The sequence below is a fragment of the Anas platyrhynchos genome, chromosome 3 (genome assembly GCF_047663525.1).
Source record: "Anas platyrhynchos isolate ZD024472 breed Pekin duck chromosome 3, IASCAAS_PekinDuck_T2T, whole genome shotgun sequence".
Taxonomy (NCBI): Eukaryota; Metazoa; Chordata; class Aves; order Anseriformes; family Anatidae; genus Anas; species Anas platyrhynchos.
This window is the reverse complement of record NC_092589.1, coordinates 69,513,110-69,534,268: the sequence shown is the minus strand read 5'-3', so window position 1 is coordinate 69,534,268 and position 21,159 is coordinate 69,513,110. Positions and strand designations below refer to the sequence as shown.

The following is a 21,159-nucleotide window of genomic DNA, read 5'->3' as shown; positions in this document are numbered from 1 at the left end:
AAAACTGCAGTTGTGCACACCAACAAACAACTAACTTACTATATTTGTATTTTAATTATCTTAGCAGGGGTTCCTGTTTCTGGGAAATTACTGAAGTACATGGTTAAAATTGGCCTGTGTTACGGAACAATGGACAAAAAGGACAGGCATGAAAATATCACAGTTTGAGAAAGTTACAGATTCAGGGCTGGTTTAGACCCAGAATAATAAGACAATTTGGAATCCTATTAGATACTTAAACACTACTGCAGGTTTGGACCTTGCCTACCAAAGTCAATTAAAATCCCAGATTTCAACTGCAAGCCCAGTACATTAAATAGAAACTTTTTTTTTTCCCTCAGACATAGGTTAGTACAGGTGAAATAGGTATCAAAAAGCATTTCAAAGATCTACTAATCTTAGACATTGTGCAGATGCCCATTTCTCCCATTATCTTCATTAAAACCAAGGGGTATCAGTTTTTAGTGAACCTGCACTCTCCTATAAACTGGCATTAATACCTAAAACACTGCTCAAACCACTTCATCACAGAAAGTGCTTTACAGAGCAAAAAGCACTCCTTGTATACCTGTTTTTTTCCATGTATCAAAAAATGTGTTTGACAGTGTATTTGCATTAGAAAAAATATATTTATACATATATATATATAAACATGAATAATAAATACATTCTATGTAGTACCATCATTCTAGTTTGAGAATCTTATTGAACTAAATTCAAATTAATTTACCTGTAATCTTTAACATTTCTAACATAATCCTTTTTGTGCCCCTCTAGTTGTAGTCTTTGCTCAAAGCCTGGACTTTACCAGGTGGAAAGCTGTACACATGATTCATTCATCATTTCTCCTGGATGACAAAGGAATTCTCACCTTCGTCTAATGTCATGCCTCTGAATGACTCTGACCACGGCCCTTCACCAGCAGGAGACACAGCTCTGACAGACATTTCATACGCTGTGAAGCTGGCCAGTTTCTTCACGATAAACCTGGTGTCACTAATGTTTGAGATAACCTGTTCCTCCTCAGAAGGATTTTGAGATGACACTTTCACGTCATAAGTCCAGTTCTGCCAAGCAGAAGGACCTGTGAGATGCAAACAATTATGTTATTGCAGAGTAGATGACTGTAGTGGAAGATGTGTGTTCTTTGAGAAAACTGTAAGTTTGTAAGTTTGAAGTTCATTTCAAAAATGCCAGTAGCAGAAGGATTAAAAAAAAGAGATGAATTAAAAATTTATATTCCCCATCTCTGTGACCAAACAAGAATAGTGGCTCAGTTCCCCATGAAGAAAGAAGTTGGAAGAACCAAAATTTTCCTCAATCAGGTAGATTATAGCACTGATTAAAAGCTACTAAGTCACTGGCATGCATTTTCTGTGTGGTATCATCAGCAAACATTCCATACCTTGGTTAAGATGGCACCTTGCTTACAATCCCTTGCAAGTGACAGATGAGCTACTCACTTATATAAACTTTTTTTTTTTTTTTTTTTTTTTTTTTAATTTATGCAGACAATTCAGGTATTTTACTGGGAAATCTTGAGTTAAATTTTTTCAGACTGAGGTAAATCTTCCAGCAGAACTGGCTATTGAAGTCACTGAAGTCCAACATGAGGGACAGGAAAACAGAATAAGTTTTTCCCCTAGAAAGAAAAGGACTGGTCTTTCAGAAATAAAAGCTGAACTTACTAGTTCCAATAGTGTGTTCAGGTGATCTCCAGCTAATCACAGCTTGATGCAATCCAAATAGCACTGTGACAAACCGCGGAGGAGTTGGTAAAGGAAAAGGTTGAGTTGATGCCCCATAGAAAAGCAAATTGCCAAAGCCAGAGTACTCTGGACAATCCAAACTGCAATCCACAACATACTCATTGAAGCTAGACTTTCCATCTGGAGAGACCTCCTCCTGGAAAACTGCCCAGCCATCCGTGACAGTAAACATGTTATCTTCATAAACAAAGCTCTCCATGTCATCAAGCGTCACGTGCGATCGCAGCATATGAAATTCTGAACCATCAAGAAAACCCGACACAAAGGCCTGTTCTGTTTTGTTGAAGAAAATAAGTCTCTTAGACTGGAAGTTGATCACAAAGTCTCTCAGAGCACTGGATTTCACAACTAGTGAAGCTGCAGAGGCAGTGTCAGGAAAGGGTGGAAGGTTTGCTCTGTATATACCATCCTCCAAGAGACAGAAAATATACCTGGTCATGGAGCAAAATATACCCAAGTAACTACAAAGCAAGAGCTTTATGGATGAGTCACAAATATTTTAACAGCTTGAAGATGTGCCTGACTTTACGCAGACAATAAGAAAATGCTTTTGGTACTACTAATATACATCCTAGGAGAATTAAGCACATCACTTTTTACCTTCTGGGGATCTGGCTGGCAGATCACTAGAGAGTATTCTTCTATAATACCTCAAGTATTAAGCAAGGACATTTATAATGCAAAGAGCATTATACTTGTAAATGCACCAAATGTCTAAAAAACAAATTTCTGTATGGGAAATACTTTATCTCCTCTGATAACACCCTAGGGAAGAAAATGCAGAAACAATACTGCAAGGTGTCACTTTTGTTCCAACAGTTTTATAGTTTGTTATTTGTTGCCATTGCACTTTTGTTTTGGTAGGGGTTTGAAACAGGAACTAGATGACTACTGAAGTGGAGACAATTAGAGGAGCTTTATAGCACCTTTGACACCAAATGCTCACAGGAGGACACTCACCCATTATAGGGATCAGCTACAACCTTCTTAGGGGATGTCACATAAAGAGGAGTGATGTCTTCAGCTGCTGTGCAGTTCTCTAAATGACAAACATGTATCTGGGGAATGAGAAGAGAAACTGCTGATGCATAGGGCATTTGCTAACAAGCAAACAAGCTGACTGGGGATTCTTTCAGGTGAACCCAACAACAAAATACCTCTCTCACAAGCCTACATCCTTCTGAGCTCCTGTGTTGTCAGACACCCGAGTATATCAGTGTAGCACATACAAATACATCCATAACAACTTACCCTGAAAGAGCTCTTTGCCAGTCATCTTCATCCTAGCTTGCTGCCTCTGAACTGGAGGGAGAAGCCTGATTTTGGGGTACTGACAAACTGTGTTTTGAAAATGATCTAGTACAGTAGGACAAAGAGAGAAGAAAGTGCTTTTCTGATGCTGGGGGCAATACCTGGGGACTTCTCTAAACTGCAATAGCTTCAGAAAGCTCTGTCATCAGTGTGTTCATCTACAGCTGCTTTTGTATTATTTTCTCACTACTACATTTCTCACTATGAGAGCAACAAGAAGCTAGCAAAATAAATAAACAAACAAAAAACAACAAAACACTAACCATTTAGAGCAACTTTCTAGTCCTTTGTGCATTAGAGCAATACAAAGGTATATGCAAAATCTGGCCATTAATGTAATTAATGTTTCACCAGCAGGGAATCAAGTGCAGAGTTGCTATCTATAATTTTACTTCAGGTTGAAACAGTAGTAATTTCAGCTGTCATCACTTTCCCTCTTGAACTTTTGCCATCTATGAAGAGCATTGTAATCACTGACTAGTTACCACACCATCTTCCTGAGGAAGAGTAGGAACCAAAGGAGGTACATAGAGCAAGCAACCCAGCAGCAAGAACAAAGTTATTAATATTGGGTATGAACTGGACATGAAGCCAGTCTCAAAAAATAAATAAATAAATAAATAAAATAAAGCAGTTAAAACTAAAGCCTTTTATGTCCTGAGGGGAAAAAATAAGACAAGGAGACAGAGTTCTGTATAACCTGTTTGCTTAAATGTGACTTGATATTCCTCTTTTCTTTTTTTTTCTTTTATTTTTCTTTTTTTTTTTTTTTTTAATCTGTGAAATATGTGAATATTATTGAAGTTAAAGCTCTATTTCTACAATTATATTTTGTGTATGATAAATATAAAACAGAATTTCTCAAGTGAATTAAACTGTAGGAGTGGCTCAAATAAAATAAGAAATTAATTAAGCCCCAGAGCACTACCTTTTCATTCATGACAAAGTATATCCTCTGGTAAAGCCAGTCTACTGAGATTGATGTTATATTCCCCCGGCCAGCATAAAAGAGCATTACGTCAGACGTATCAGACATATCTGCAGCTCCTTTCACCCAGATGGAATTCCCCTCAGAAAAATAGACAACTTGCTGATAAACATTCACTGAAATTCCTAAAAAATAGAAAAATATGTGCACACAAATAGTATAAGAAATATGTCTCAATTTTTCATGTACTTTTTCCTAATTGCCTTAAAAAGAAGTACTTTTCAATCTGTAACCCAGCTTCATAGGAGAGTAGTTAACTTTTTCTCTCCTCCACTTCTAGTCATTCAGATAACGAAACTTTCCCATCTCCTATGTAAGTGATATTATTGTAGACAATTGCCTTTCACAAAGGTAATCAGACAGAAGAAGAATATATAAAATGCAAACCAACTGACACCAGTTCCTCCTCTCCAGGGCAAAGAGATGCAGTTTGTATCTGCTCACAAAGCACCATGTACTCTAATTTAAGCTAGACATTATCTGTGCCACTCCTGTACTATCACAGAGTATTTAGTCTGGGGCAATGTTCATTCTCTGGCGTCTTTGTGGCTCTGTGAACTGCAGAAGATAAACTCAGATTTCCATACTGTCTCCAAGGACCACATACAGCACCAGTGTAGATAACAGACCTTACAGGGGCACATAATTTGAGATAACATGGTAGTCTGGTGATTTAGGCTACTGAAATGTCTTGTTCAGAAGCAATATGCCCCAAACTTGCTAACACACAACACTAGCATACACTTCAGCCAGCATCCTTTGACACTGTATTAAGTCTTTAGCTTGAGCCACTTTACTTTCTCATATTCATGCTGAGAAAATGCAGTCATCAGTCATAGGGAAACAAACACCTGCTTTGGCTTCACCTTACCTCAATTTGTATATCTACTATTTAAAAGTCCACCTCTGAACTAGATGACTAGATTCACTGAAGAGGTAACTCTGGGGAGAAAAAATTATCTCAACCTAATGCCTGTCATTTCAAAAGGGTCAAATCACATCCTGAAAGTTTCCATTTCTCAGAATCACAGAAACACACAGAATTGTCTAGGTTAGAAGAGACCTTCAAGATCACCTAGTCCAACCTCTGACCTAACACTAACAAGTCCTCCACTAAACCATATCACTAAGTTCAACATCTAAACGTCTTTTAAAGACCTCCAGGGATGGTGTCTCAACCACTTCCCTGGGCAGCCCGTTTCAATGCCTAACAACTCTTTCAGAAAAGATGTTTCTCCTAATATCCAACCTAAACCTTCCCTGGCACAACTTTAGCCCATTCCCCCTCATCCTGTCACTGGGCATGTGGGAGAACAGACCAACCCCAACCTCGCTACAGCCTCCTTTAAGGTACCTGTAGAGAGCAATAAGGTCGCCCCTGAGCTTCCCCTTCTCCAGACTGAATAATCCCAGATCCCTCAGCTGCTCCTCATAAGACTTGTTCTCCAGACCCCTCACCAGCTTCATTGCCCTTCTCTGGACTCACTTGAGCACCTCAATGTCCTTCTTGTAGCAAGGGACCCAAAACTGAACACAGTACTCAAGGTGCAGCCTCACCAGAGCCGAGTACAGGGGGACAATCACTTCCCTAGCCCTGCTGGCCACACTGCTTCTTATACAAGCCAGGATGCCGTTGGCCTTCTTGGCCACCTGAGCACACTGCTGGCTCATATTCAGCTGACTGTCCACCATCACTCCCAGGTCCTTCTCTGCCAGGCGGCTCTCCAACCATTCATCTCCCAGCCTGTAGCTCTGCTTGGGGTTATTGCGCCCCAGGTGCAGGACCCGGCACTTGACCTTGTTAAACTTCATGCAAACCTCAGCCCATTGGTCCAGCCTATCCAGATCCTCCTGCAGAGCCTTCCTACCCTCGAGCAGATCGACACAAGCACCTAACTTGGTGTCATATGCAAAATTACTGAGGATGCATTCTCCTCACTGATTATGAAGGGAGGCCAATACTCTCTCAGGTTCATTCTGCCCTTGGCAAACACGGAGGTGTAAGTTACACCTGAGAGAGAGAGACCAATGAAATTTTACCTGTAATGTTGTGGTGTATTATACCACTTGGGAGGCACTGGGCTGCTTCGAGGAAATGTTCCATGTATCTTTTCCTTAAAGATTGGTTCCTGGATAGGAAGAGCCATTTTGCCTTTTCCTTAACTAAAAATAAATAAATAAATAAATAAATTAATTAATTAAAAAAAAAAAAAAGAAGAAGAAGAAGAAGAAGAAATTCATAATTTAGACAGATGACTGCAGCAAAAAATAATGTTAAGTCAGACACATCATTAACAGAAATGCATATGCATATGCACACACATATATACATACACACATACATTCTTATGGTAGCAATGACTGACTAAAACTTAAACTCTTTGAGTGTTGTAAGTGGATGGAGTTATTCACCACTACACCAAGACCATCTGGCTACTTGTCCAGGGTGAGAATGAACCACCTGAATTTCACACCATTATTTCCTGTAACATGAGTCTCCTTAGTGAAGGAAAGTGAGCTGGGGCAAATGAGGACCTAAGGATTCCTAGGAACAGAACACACTAAGACATCCATATCACCCTGAAATCCAATGGAAGCCAGATATTTAACTCCCCTTGGCCTCTTCGAAAACTGCAGTCAAAGTATGGTATCCCACAACACCCAGCCTGACCCTCCCCTGGTGCAGCTTTGTGCCGTTCCCTCATGTCCTGCCATCGGTGACCAGGGAGTAGAGGCCGGCACCTCCCTCCCCACTTTCCCTGCTCTGTGAGTTGCAGAGAGCAACAAGGTCGCCTCTCGCCCTCCTCTTCTCCAGAGCAGACAACCCAAGTGTCCTCAGCCTCTCCTCACAGGACATGCCTTCACGTCCTATTACTAGCTTTGTTGCCCTACTCTGGATGCTTTTAAGAATCATAACATCCTTTTTATATTGTGGAGCCCAGAACCGCACACAATGTGCAAGGTGAGGCCATACCAACACTAAATATAACAGGAGCATCACCTCTTTTGACCAGCTGGCTGTGCGGTGCTTAATGCACCCCTCAGTGCTGTTTGCCCTCTGGCTGCCAGGGAAGGCTGCTGGCTCACATTGAGCCTGCTGTCACCAGCAGCCTCCGTCCCTTTCTGCTCTCCCAGCCTGTGCCTGTGTCTGGCACGACTCCAACCCAAATGCAGCACTGAGCATTTTCCTTTGTACATTTACCTTTGTACCTAGTATAAGAGACTAGTGTCACTTCCTCATCTTTTTTCCAGTGTCATTTCTTACAGTTTAGCCCAGAGATTGGATTCATTCTCTGACACAGTAAAACCATTTCTGAATGCGACACCTGCAGAAGGGAGATCCTGTTCACCCAAACACACACAAAAAGTGCACCCTGGTGCAACTCTCAGCAATCAACTCTTTTAAGTAGCAGCTAGGAAGGGGGCAGGGGGGAGACTCCCCACGCCAGAAGTTGTTCTGGCAGGGAGGGTTGTCTGTTTGTTTTCTACTTTAAATTAACTCATTGCAAATTGACTTGACTTAATGAACTCAATGAGATGTACTAGTCTGGACATTTTACAAATGGCACAAATGTTTGTGGCTCAGAGTCACCAAGCTCTAGAGTATAGTCAGCAAGCTCTCCACCTCTATGGAGCCTCCAGATGAAGACATACCACTGTGATAGCTAACTCGAGCTATTACATAAAAATGTAAGGCATATTTTTGAAAAAGCACCACTGAAGCTAAAGGACTACTTTTGCCAACATGTAGCAAACGACTACTGATTTTTAGATTTAGAGACACACTTAAAGTGTTTGCTAGAGCTTGGTTAAGAACTTCTAAGTACTTGACAACAGGGATTTCTTCAGGAAGGGAAGAGTCTTATGTTTTCTTTTCTAAAGATACGTTTTCATAACAGTGAATTCATTTTCATTTGTGATTTATGTCAACATAAACCTTTCCCTGGCAACTAATAAATGTTTCTGTAATTTTTTGAGTGATACTTAAAGTGCATCATTATTTTTATTACAAGTAAGTGAATATAGTAAAAATAAAAACAGCAATAAAAACAACAAAAAAGATAATGCAGTTCCACATATTTTGCATGAGATTACTGAGGACATTTTGACAGGAGACTTTCATATGACATATTCAGTGTTATTAAAAGGAATATGTTTGTGTATCAAAATCTTGTAGAAAATGAAAGCATGTATTCTCAGTCACTGCGTTGGACCACTGACAGGTTTTTCACCTGTAGAGCAACCCAAGATGAATTTGTTTGGGCCTACCAACATCTCAGATTATTACTATGCGGTGTAGCCCAATAATGCTACAGCCAAAGAACAGGACTGTCTCTGATGTACTATTAGTTCCTTAGTGTATAACTTCTTGTTGTGCTCTGTTTGCAGTCTAAATATTGTTCTTTTCTGCAGGGTACACGACAACCCAGTGAATGTGATTTTGTCCCCAGATACAGACAGTGATAAGGACTCTGCTGCTCCTGTACCTTTGGATTCTGGTGTTGTGATGTTGGCTTCTGCAGGGGGTCCAGCTCCAGCCTCATTAACCGCTACAATGCTGAACCTATGGTAAATCAAAGAGACGGGTTTGGTTTTAGGGGTTTCTTTTGAGAGATTGACTGAGAAGCATTTTATATAGAAGGGCAGGTGCTACAGAAGTGTTTTCCTTTTGGAAAACATACATTTAAATAAAATGTTCTTGGAAATTTGTAATAAAAATGCAATCAACTAGAATCTGATTTCTCTAACTCTGAAAAGTGAAGCAACAGCAATATCCTCTAAGTAAAAATTTCAGATGGGATTTTAGACTCAGAAGAACTCAATTTCATTTCAAAGGAAGATCTGTATTTACCACTGAAGTAGAATGCAGACCCTGGTGTTTAATAAAAATGAAGGAAATTTTTCTAATGTTTAAATAGAGAGGACTGTTCTATCACTCCCTGAATACACTGAAAACATGCTACAAGCTAATATATATATATATATATATATATGTTAAGAAAATGCAGCTTATTGGCCCTATATCAAAATGTATTTCCTTCCTCCCCACCTGGATTACATATAAATATAAGCAGCCTACCCAACCAGAATAACTTCATTATCTCAGGGAAGGTACCTCTGCTTTTGGCAAGAACGTAATTAAGAAACACAATTGTGCAGAAGTGGTATTCAGGCATACCCTCTTATATCTGGGCAAGAAGTGGTACAGCACTCTTGGCCATGTTGGTTATCTTTTCTTATTGTACCTGTAAGTGCTGTTTGGGAAGGTAGAGTAGAACTGAAAGCTATGCCCTCTTGATGCTCTCAAGAGTTTATGATTCTCACTGGTCAAGAGCAAGTTATATCCAATAATCAATCCATTGGGAAAAAGTGGTGGAGACCAACTAACTTCAACAGTGTTTGGACTTGAACTCTGAATATCTTTAATGATAGGAGCTGTAGTAGGAGCTGCAAAAGACAGAAATAATTGACACTGTTGTGGCATTTAAGACATGAACAGCTTTTCATTTTTTCAAGTACTATTTTAGTTTTTATACCTGGTAAGATTGTTGCCAATAATAATATATTATTATATAATAATTAATAAATATTATATAAGTTGTTGAAAAGTTATACATTAGGTCTAGAACAGTTTCTAAAGGATTGTGAAGAAAAGCTAGCCTCCTTGTATTTTGCAGAAGACAACAAATTTCACATTTTGAGTGTACATGTATAACCTTTCAGCTCTTCATTCTCATATTTCAGTTTGCTCCATGTAACAAGGAACAGAACAGGAACAATCTGCCCTGTGAATCTTCTAAATTATGCCTTTTCAGTGCCGCATCCACATCATATTTTCACTGAAGTTTATTTGGTATCTATACAGTGACCTTGTTGTAAAAAAAAAAAAAAAAAAGAAGAAGACCAAGCCTTTCAAGGTTGGAGAACATTTAGTTTCTCACATATCTGTGATCCCCACCACAGTGTACTTGGGAATCCGCTGAGAGCCAAGTCTCAGCTTCCATAGTCTTTTCCCTATATTGTATTCTCTGGTCAGAGGGATTTGTCACAATGTATAATATAGAAACCCTGGAGGTTTTTTTCTTCTATCTTCTATATTGAGGCTTTTTAAATTTTCTTTGTTTTCCTAAACAGGAGATGCAAGGTGGGGGAAAAAAAAAAAAAGTATGTCATTTAGGAACATGAAAAAGATTTTTGAAGTTAGGTCCTGCAGCAGTAATGTTTCAGCATTAAGCTCAGTGAAGCTGGAAAACAAAGTAACTTAAAAACATGAAGAATATCAATTTTTTCTATGAAATTATGTACACTATGCCATGGGATGCAAACTAAAAAGCTATGACACCTCCCCCAATGCCTTACTCAAGGGTATATATAGTTCTCAATATGAAACTGCATATATCACTAAGAGAAAGGAAATAGTATGAGTGCAAAGTAAAATATTTTTTAATTTCAGTTCCATTAAATGTTGATAACATGACCATGACATCATATGTTGTCCGTAAGACAATAACAGACCAGGAATTTATATTCAAATACTATAATTTTATTTACCTTCTCATATCACTGATGTCTTAACTAAGGAATATTGTAAATGTAATTTCTGTCTCATGATAACAAAGTACGGGGAGGTTCCGTCTTTCTGCTGTAGGTATATAGATTTTTGAGCAAAATAATTGGCATGTTGTAAAAAAAAAAAAAAAAAAAAAAAAAAATATTTTTCTTTCTTAAAGGTCCAGGAAAACATTTGTATTTCATTTGTATTTCATTCAAAACATGTGTGTAATTATGCACAAAAGTATTCAATGTGCCCTTACAGTTTGACCATGTACATTTCTGTCTACATTTTTAAAACCAGAAGCCGCAAACAGCCCTAAATTTTGTAGTTCAAATAAAAAGAGCCTCAGTCTTCTTAGTTCAGACTTCTGCAGCTACCTAGCAGACAACAAACATAGTTCTTTAGATTAAGCAGCAGCTTTTTTTTTTTTTTTTTCTGTGAAAGAAGCAAGAAACAAGGAAATCTAAATGTTTCTGATACGGTCCTGAAAGAAGTGATTAATAGTGCAATATATTACCTCCGAAAGCATGGGTCCGGTAACTGGGACTTGGCGGAGAATGCAGCTGCAGCTGAGATGTTATAATCCAAACTACTCGAAACACATACTCTGTGAAGGCTTGAAGGTCTTTGACTGTGTACGAAGTTTCAGATACTACCTAGATCAATGTATAAACACATCCATTTTCCTTCTTCCTCCGTCTGGAGTTATTACATTGGGTATTATCTGATCAAAAGAAATCTGATACAGCAGCATACACATCTCAAGATACTGGAGTGCAGTATCCTAAGTTTTAATAAGAATAAATTCTAAGGGCTATTTGTATCACAGAATTTGATTTTTCTTCCTTTCAGAACTTATTACCACCTCTTTTCTTTAGAAAATCTAATTTTTTACTAAATCTAATCAGTGAGTGGATGTGGATGGATGGATGCAATAGTAAGTTTGAAGAATAAGGTTAATAGTAATAATAATGACAACAATGACAACAACAACACAGGCAATATATTTTAAACTTTTGATATATATATTAAATGTTGATGCAATGGCTCCTAGATACCCTTAAGTATTTACAGTTTGAAGTCATTGCTCCACATTATTTCACCAATGATTAATTCAAAAGAACTTCCTGGTTAGCAAATGGTTTTCATGCTTTTTTGTCCCAACTCACCATGCTTCAGAAATTAGTCCAATAGAGACGATGACAAGATAACAAGAATGCAGTTGACACAAAACAGCATGATCAAAGAATGACTGCACTGAGTCAAAACAATATACATAGCCAAGTATTGTGTCTTTTATAAGAACCAAAAAAAATATATATATATATATATATAAGGTAGATATATAATATATATAAATATATATATATAATATATATAAATATATATATTATATATATAGATATATATAAATATATATAAAAATATATATATAAGGTATATATATATAAGGTACCTTATATATATATAAGGTATTCTACCTTATATATATATATATATATATATATATAAGGTAGAATACCTGGGGGAAGGAGAGGGGGGAATAAAAATAAAAATAGCATGCAATTATATTTCTCTAGAATAATCACAGGCTTGACATTTTATAAGTATGGATCAACATAAAAAAATTGCAATGTTTATATTTAGTAGAACTCAATTTTTTCTTCCATTGAATTGTCCAGTCACTTTTTGAACCCTATTTTGTAATTTAAATAATTTTAATATTTTTTAATTTAAATTTAGTAATCTAACACCCACACGTGTCAGGAAGCAGCTGAACATCTTAACTAAATATTCTGCAATGAAATACCTTTGTGTGCTTGTTTTGAATTTTCCACCAAGGTCCCTAGTTCTTATGTTGGAGGAAAAGGAATAATTGTTCAGTTCTTAGCTTCTCTATGCTATCCATGATATTCACAAACCTCTCTTATGTGCCTAATACATTATCAAGTTATTTCCTAAAATAAAGCAAAGAGCAGACAATAAATGTAACCTTTGCCCTACAAGTACATTAAGAATCCTGGTATGTTTTACCAGTCTTAGCAAACTGCTAGAAAACAATGAAGGAGCCACTAAATTACAGCCACTTGTGTTGCAAAATCTGGCTGTTACTTTCTTTCCTCACATGTTTTTTGACATGATTACACTCTATTAATAAATGACCTTCTTTTTTCCCCCAGTGAAGCAGGAATGGATTATAAATGTGAAGAACCTTTTCCCTTGCAAAGTAAAAGGAATTGTCCTTTTTACCTCAGTGTATCTCCAGTCCCCAGGGAGCTGATTGAACTTCCACTGGATAATATATTTCACCTCAGAGATGTTAGCTGGCTTCCAACCTAGTGTGACATTGTGGCTTCCAATGGTAGATGCAAATGGCGCTCCAGGATTGTTCAAATATTCTGAGAGGAAAACATAACACAATAGTGAGAAAAAATCCTTTCATGATAATCTCTGGGTCTATTACCTCATGCACCTGATAGCTGTGAAGCCAACAAAAACTCATAAAATTTAAACTGTTGGTGGATGAATCACATGACATTTTAAAAGTAGTTTGATAAAAAGGCTAGAATGGGCCAAGCTCAATCTGATCAAATGTGACTACTACTCTGCACTAGGGTAAATGTACTTTTAGTTATAGGTACCTAGCAAAGGTCTGATGAGTAGAGAAAGTATGGGAAACCTCCGAAGAGAGGATATGCACTGAGCCTATTTCAACACCATTGTATTAGCCTAATTATTACCATTTAAGTCATGGAAGATTTTGGCAATAATTTCAATGGAACAGTCAGGTCAAGGATGAATGCTCTACAAAGCATCATCTTAAGTAGTTGAGAATGAATTCAAAAAGTCTCAAGTCCATGAAAGGAAGGGGAAAAATGTTCTACTCTAAAGCAAAGTTCTTTTTTTTTTTTTTTTGTTAGAAGAAAAAAGAAGAGAATGATAGGTTTCCAATGAATCAAAAAACACAAGATATCCCTATTTTTTCCAAAGAAATCCAGAACACAAAGCAATACTGTAATCTTAAAATGGAATTTATCAGACTGTTAGTTAGACACAGGACTATGTTTAGACTTACCCTGTGCTTCAACACCGTATGCATCCTCTGCACGGCTACAGCCAAACTTGCAGGAAATTGTCTGTGTAGGATACCAAAATCACTGCTTAGTTTTGTAGAAATGCATACATTTTAAATACATAGAAACCCTCGGGACATTTTGAATACACTAAAATCTTGTAGAAATAATTACATTCATTTTTTAAAATGGCGGTACCACGATATCATTCCAGAGATTTTCCTGAGAGCCATTCTATCAACTTCACTGGGCACTGAATGAGGGCTTTTGTCCTTACACACAGTCCCTTTGTGGAAAGCACAAATATGGAGCTGTGTTAAAGCTGGAAAAAGAATTTGGTGACAACCATGGATTTAGAAAATATTTTTTTTAAAACTTGTTGGCGATGTATTCTACATTTGGGGTTTCACTCTTTGCCACTTCATATATTTCTCATGAATGAAGCATACTCTTCCAAATGTAATTCCAGAGATTTTTCAAAATGGTTGAAACCAATAACTTGTCAGAGAAGCCCGGCTAATTCACATTTCCTTGGTAGTAGTTACTACTTCTGCTACAATCATGTCTACAAGCTGAAATCATGACAATATGCCAGGGCAGTGAGCACTCACATCCTAAGAACAAAAAAATTCTGAGAGGTTTCAGTCTAGGTAGGGAACCTAGAGGTAGCATTACCCTGTTTTATAGGCAGAGAACATAAAAAGAGGTAGTAACATTTCCCAGATGCATCACAGCAGCTTAAAAATCACTTTTAAGACTGAGTCTCCAGGACATTCAAAAAAAATGAGAAGTGATGGTTTCATTTTTTTCTAGACAGGCATTTTATTTGGGCTAATTTTACTGTGTGAGTTTATTTGGCCTATAAACCTTGAAGTTTGCTTCATACATCAGCCATCTTTCAAGTGATAATTAACATTTAGACCATTCAGAGGGAATTCATTATATTAACTGAGCAATTTTCCTCAATTGTACTCTTTCTAAGATTCCAGGATATCCACTTCTGGTACCCTATCAGTGTCTACTGATAAGGCATATGACTTCAGAAAAGTCAATTGCTGCTAAGATAGATTTCAAAACTTCCCTAGCAGTATATCCTTATTATACATTACCTGAAATCTAGGCATTAGCTGCTAAGTACAAGCATTTCAAAAGTTTTTCCAATGCTTTCGTGTTCAGTGAAATAAAATACTTCCAAGTGAATTACAATGACTACTAGCAGGCAAAGGTCTGGGTATAAGTAAATATTACTTATCAGCTGTAAATTGCAGCTTGTCTTTACAACCAAGTATTGTTTAGTTTGCAGGGGATCACTTTGTCAGTTTAACAAGCTGATTCATCGTGCTTTCTGCTTCATTTAACACAGACGTTTTCAACCATTTGTGTTTTGTATTGTTTTTCCTTCTTCTTCTGGTCTTTGTCAGAACCATAAATCCAATTTTTGCTTTAGGTAAGAGAATTACGGAAGCTCCAACCCTTAGAAACTTTGAGGAAAAATTGCTATCTGCTCTGCCTGAAAAGAAGAAATCCTCATATATTCTCCATCATAGGAACTGTCCCTTCCTATGCATATTCCCACTGAATTCAGAGGCATTCCCCTGATCCTAGCTGAGAGGTACAATTCAACAGGAGTAATACCATCAGGCTTTAATCCCAGGGTGTAGTCACACAACTGAGCTAAAACAATCCCAAAGAAAATGTCCTTCTCTTGTGCCTCCTCCTTTCCCCTGAGGCCTGCAATGACCTGTTCCCCTGCACGCAGTGAACTGGTGCTTGCCTGACCACATGGGGAGTCAAGTCAGCCAGCTGATCCAGCATAAGGATAATCCTGAAAAGCCCTCACAGAGTTTGTGAATCTAACATTGGCATTTTGTATGGCCAGACAAGCAAAAACAAACAAAACCACTATTTCTGTGCTTCTGCAGAAGTTGGTTACTTCTTGGGCTGTTCCTATGCTCTAAAACCATTTTATCTGTAAGCCATTTAGCTTACTTGCAAACTATTGTCATGTTCACAGTTTCACAGATCAAGAAGCACACCACCACCACCCCAAAAAATCAATCCTTTCAATCAGATTTCCAGACTCCCAGCAGGTTTGTGTTCTACTTGGGATTCTTTCCAGCTCCTCTACTGCCAGTTTGCCTCCAACAGGATGCAACAACTGGCCTCAGCAGTGCCAGACACTGTCCTGCAATAATCACTGTCCCATCCTACACTCTATGTTCAAGTTAAAAGACCCCTGTAAGGCACTGTCTCCTCAACAGCATTTTGTTGTCTCATGCCTATCAAAGTAAGGGCCACTCCATCTGCAGCACAGATCAGGCATTCTCTTCCCAAAGAGCAACACACCACGCCTTGCTGAATTACATTTTATTTGTTTCATATCCTCTTCCCAGTCAAGAGCATGTATTGCCTTCTGGTCTAGCTCCCACTCCTTCTAGTCTAGCTTCCACCTCTCCCCAGTCAATGCCATACCAGCCTGAATAAGCGTTCTCTCTGGTTTATCCTTGATGGTATCAATGAAAAATTGAATGGAACAAGACCCTGGGAGAGCCCAGAAAATAACTGAAGTGGGTCTCCATTGTGTCCTATGTTGGTGAGATTAGATTGCTTTCTTTAAAGCAACAGTCCTTGCTACAGAGCAGTCTTCAATGTAAACATGCCCTTAGCAAACATGCTGGGAAGAAGGAATTGTATATTCAAATACTTAAGTCATTCTTCAGCTTTAGGGAACACAAAACAATTAGACCTGGATTGATAATCTTGTGTATCTGCATTATATTTCTTAGCACTGTATACACACTGTAAGAACTGAAATTATGATCTTTTTGTTTGTTTGTATCAATCTGATAGCATTTAACTTACCTCACATGCTCTGGTGTATGTCTTGTTCTGCCAAGAAGCAAATTAGTGAAAAACAGGATTAACATAAATATAATCACAGAGTATTTTAACAGATAATATCAATTAATTAGAAATTTCTTATATTAAAAGTATACTCAAAAATCTTATCATTGGTAAATAGTGAAAAAAAAAAGGAAAACCCACACTCTGGTGGATAAATAAATAAATAAATAAATAAATAAATGAAACCATCATTAAGATGAACTTCAGTTTTTCAGGTAGGTCCAAAAAGATCAGCTTAAAATCTCATGGCAGTTTTCCTATACCCATGCTAATTTTTCCCCATTTGGTTTGCTAAAAGCAAGAAAACAATCTAGTGAAGACATGAGCTACATTTATATCTGATATACGCCCCAGAAGAGTAAAATCCTGAAAATCACTAGTTCTCTCTCAGTGCTTGAAAATCTGGGTAAGTGGTTGAGCTGAATAAACTCTAAAGTGTCCCCATATTGTGACAAATACATTTTAAACCTCTGATTTTACAGGCAACTCCTACACTAAGAATTATTATTTTTGATCTCTGTGGGTCACTTCCAACTTGGGATAGTCTGTGATTCTATGATTAGTTTCCCAATGGAGATACTATAAATATACTGAAAAAAAAAATATAGACTTTAATTCTTTTCATAAAAACACTGCTCTCGTTAGGTTTTCCACATCTGCTGTTAGATAACGTGCTTGATGGACTGGAGAGAACTGCTATAAAGCCAAGGTTAAGGCAATACTCACACATTTCAGAGGGCAACTGAGTTGCACTGTTGCATTCCAAAACTGACATCCTTGTGTGCACTGCAAAGACAGATGGTGGCTTTAAAAAGGACTTTGAAATCACATTTTTAAAGAGAAGGGAAACTCCAGTGCTAAGGGTGAGGAGAACATTTCAGAAACGCTTGTTCACTGGGTAGAAGTGTCAGATATGCATTATGCAGCACAGCCAAGCACAGTGGAAAGCCATTCAAATAAAAGCCTCTTGATCTCCAACATGCAAGGCATAGGCTTTAAAATGATGAGTTTTCAAAGATGTGATAAATCTTATGTGATTTGAATTTGATATTGGACCTGTCTTGTTTGTTCTGTCCCATCCACCTTTTAATGTTCCTGTACATTTTTCTTTTTAAAGGGAAGCTGGAAGGGAATTACATTAGAAGTGTGACAACTCCGACATCAAGTACTGAAAAGCCTCATGAAAAAAAAATAGCAAGAATTAATCACACTGAGAAAAGATACACAGGTTTAGTCAAGTCAACTATGTACTGTCATGACAACACAGACTTTTACTATCCCATCATCATAAATGAGCCAGCCTTGCTAGATACCAGGTGCTGAGGTTGCTTCTCGCTAATCTCTGCAGAAACTACTGATACCTAAATTCTCCACAGCTCTTCCAAGAATACATATATAACTACCAGCATGAACTGCGCATGAAATCAGAAGTAGGAGAACAGCTAATGTCCTCACAGGATTGCTGCTATGGAAAGCTCATGTTAAGCTAAAGAGCCTCCTGCTACAAGCACAAGCATTTGAAGTCCTACAGAACTCTGAATTTTAAACATTTATCAGCTTAAGTTTTCCCTCATCAAGTCACTGACAAAACAAAATAAGCATACTTAATTGTACAAAGCTAGCTGAATAAAAGTCTTAATGATTTTAATTTTGGAGAGAATACTAGTTTTGACTCACTTTCTAAAAAGTTATTGATTATGAATTTTGTAGATCACAAACCTGGACACAATTAACAGCAGAGAATCAGACACTTTACACAGTTTTCTTAAAAAAATTAAAAAAATAATAAAAAAAAAGTAGTTGTCTCTTTAATAATTTGAGCCAAATCTTTACTGACAGTGGCAGACAGAGAACTGTACACATTTGCGTGAAGTCGTTGACAATATGGTCATTGTACCCATATTATCCAAATAGCAGTTATGTAAACTGCCAGTAATTAACAAAGCAAACCATTACTCACCGCCCCATTGATGTCACTAACATTGCAAAGGTTTGCAATTCCAAGTTCTCCTTCCTATAAGAGAAATACATGTGTTTTTACGAGAAGTCTAAATGTTCCTCCCCAAAAATAATTTGTTTTAAATATAACAAAATATCAGTTTCTTGTAAAACAAGTTTTCTTTTACTAATATTTATTCATATGAATAAATGTATTGTTGACACACAAGTAGCTTCTCACTTGAGACTAATTGAAGAGCACTGCTAAAACAAAGACTTGGCAGAATCAGCTAGTGTTAATTTAATTATCTCAGGTATGAATTTGGCCCTCATCTCCCGATTCTGGTTCACAGAGTCAATAACAAATGCTTCATAAATATGTTGGGCATAAATAACACAGCCAAGTGGCTTTGACCTCTGGGGAGCAGAAAGACTTTCCTTCGAGCTAAGTGCCTTTTGTCTAGCCTCCTTTTGAAGGGATTGTATGCAGCCATATGGTGGCCAGCTTTCCTCTGCTGCCAGAAGGGCTTTCCAGCCAAGGTGCCTCTTTTTTCACATCATTCAAAGTGTGTAAAACCAGTCATCTCCTGTGAAGTGCAAATGATTTAGGGATGTATCTAATAACCTTTGAGAAGCTGAGTGTTAGTTCTTTAGTTTGGTCCTGCAAGCAAGTAAGAACATCCTTAACAAGACAACCATCGGGAAGACGTTTCGGCACACCAGGCATAATGTGACAATAGGTAGAACTCCAGACCCACATAAAGGTGTCACAAAACAAATGTGAACACAACAAGTAGATAGAAGGAGAAAAATTAAATTTACATCTCTTAGGCTCCAAGATTATATTTTTCTCATCTGAATCCCTAACACAATACATTCACTGAACATGAACGTGATTTTCCTGTCTTTCAAAGCTGATAGGAAGAAAAACTTATTTCTTATTCTGAATTAATTTAAGCTTAAATCAAAGGAAGGATCCCCATTAAAGTTATCATAGCATGCTAGGCTTCCACCAGGGAAGGCAATTAACTCTTTCACTGGTGCCAGAGTTAGAAATAGTTTTAAAGGAACCGTCAGACAAATGTATGAAACAAAATGGAGCAGGTGATAGTCTTTTGCAGGAGGTTTACACAGTTAATTAGCCTGAAGGCACAACATGTCCTTTTTACTGAGCAAAGGTACATGATCTTCTAAAAACATCAATGTTTCAAGCAAATAGAAACAAGCAGCTAACTCCTGAAAGTCTGAGGCAGATCTGTCATTTGGATTTGAGAGCTTTTGCTTATCTTTGTTGTGCATCAGTAGAAGGAAAAATAATAAATTCCACTCGACTACTCAAAGGAACACTAAGAAAGCACAAGATTAAGGGTTTAGCCTCTTACTTTACTTCTTAAAGAAATATCTATAATTTAAAGCATAAATGATTTAAAAAAGAACTGAAACTAGTATGGGATAATTGTGCAAACCACAGATTCCCAGGCAATTTCTTATGAATTTAAAGTTTTTCTAAGTTTACATAAGAAAAGTCAGGCTAGACAGAAACCTGTAAGCAAAGTGAATAAACTGAAAGACCAAAGGTTGCTCTTCTCCACTGTCCAGGGTCTTTATAATTTACAGTAATTTCAGGAGCTGCTGAAACGAAAGTATAATATGAAAACCCATGCAACCTGGTTAAAGGGATTTTTTCTTTACCAGGTTCTACAAATTCTAATGTAAAATATTATTTCTCAAACCCTGCTTTTACTCAAATACATTCTGTAAAAGAATTTTTAAAGACTTGATCAGTAATCAAAAAAAAAAATCTTACAGTGTTAATGACAAGATACGTTTCAACAGATTAAGAATAGCTTTTCAGAACTTACCAAGTTACTTGTACACAGGTTTTGACAATTTTTTGAGAAAGTACAGTACACTGCAGAAATCCATACAAAGTAAAAAGTAGCAAGTCTGTTTAGTGGATGATCCCACAGGCAAGTGTTCCTCATAACTTGAACAATTTCATCTGGCAGTCTGATTCTTTTCTTGACTTGGCCATACAAACTCCTTTAAGTCTCGATGACGGAGAGACAACCGTGAGGTTTTACTTTTCAGTATATTAAATATCTTTAAGTCTTTGTTTAGTCCATTGTTTGTACAACTTTTCAGCTTCCTGGAGCACTTGTTCTGAAATTGCACAACACCTATTTCATAGTTTCTTATTAAGCCACTGAAACAAAAGAGGTGACCAATGAAAGTCAGCGTATCTCCTTACATAAATATCATTAATGTGAAGAGGAAACTGTGTAACACTTTGAGCCAGGTGCTGCAAAAAACACGGAAACAGGGAAAGCCTGAGAGAAAACTGCCCTAATCTTCATTTCTACTGTGATTAAGCCATATCTAAATATTTTCAAGTGGCTGTAACTAAGAAAATTTGTTTGTGATGACGAGTGACTTTGTTAGAACACTAACCAGTCAGTCCAAAAATATTAATTAATTATATTTTAAGAAGTTTGTACCTATGTCGTGGAAGATAGTGGAAGTGGATAGATAAATCATATATCTGATTTGGAGAGAGGTGAAGAATCCTATCTACAGTTGGAGACATTAAAGAAGTGAGAGGGAATTCAAGCTTGAGAT

The 21,159-nt window shown here is 37.3% G+C and overlaps 1 protein-coding gene across 6 annotated transcripts in view; it reads right to left on the bottom strand.

Moving 5' to 3' along the window:
* ROS1 (ROS proto-oncogene 1, receptor tyrosine kinase) overlaps nucleotides 1–20,723 on the bottom strand; it is an 82,811-nt gene extending 62,088 nt beyond the window's left edge. For all 6 annotated transcript variants that reach the window (XM_072036083.1, XM_038177126.2, XM_072036082.1 and 3 more), the window contains exons 1-14: nucleotides 20,403–20,723; nucleotides 18,563–18,616; nucleotides 17,329–17,388; nucleotides 16,561–16,587; nucleotides 13,701–13,761; nucleotides 12,875–13,023; nucleotides 11,142–11,280; nucleotides 9,315–9,516; nucleotides 8,556–8,632; nucleotides 6,109–6,231; nucleotides 4,009–4,193; nucleotides 2,730–2,827; nucleotides 1,689–2,200; nucleotides 872–1,084 (exon numbers count right to left, since the gene is read on the bottom strand). In XM_072036083.1, coding sequence (XP_071892184.1) covers nucleotides 872–1,084; nucleotides 1,689–2,200; nucleotides 2,730–2,827; nucleotides 4,009–4,193; nucleotides 6,109–6,231; nucleotides 8,556–8,632; nucleotides 9,315–9,516; nucleotides 11,142–11,280; nucleotides 12,875–13,023; nucleotides 13,701–13,761; nucleotides 16,561–16,587; nucleotides 17,329–17,388; nucleotides 18,563–18,616; nucleotides 20,403–20,525 — 2,023 coding nt within the window. In that variant the 5' untranslated portion in view covers nucleotides 20,526–20,723. The remainder of the gene's footprint in view (nucleotides 1–871; nucleotides 1,085–1,688; nucleotides 2,201–2,729; nucleotides 2,828–4,008; nucleotides 4,194–6,108; nucleotides 6,232–8,555; nucleotides 8,633–9,314; nucleotides 9,517–11,141; nucleotides 11,281–12,874; nucleotides 13,024–13,700; nucleotides 13,762–16,560; nucleotides 16,588–17,328; nucleotides 17,389–18,562; nucleotides 18,617–20,402) is intronic.
* Between the last annotated feature and the right edge of the window lie 436 nt (nucleotides 20,724–21,159).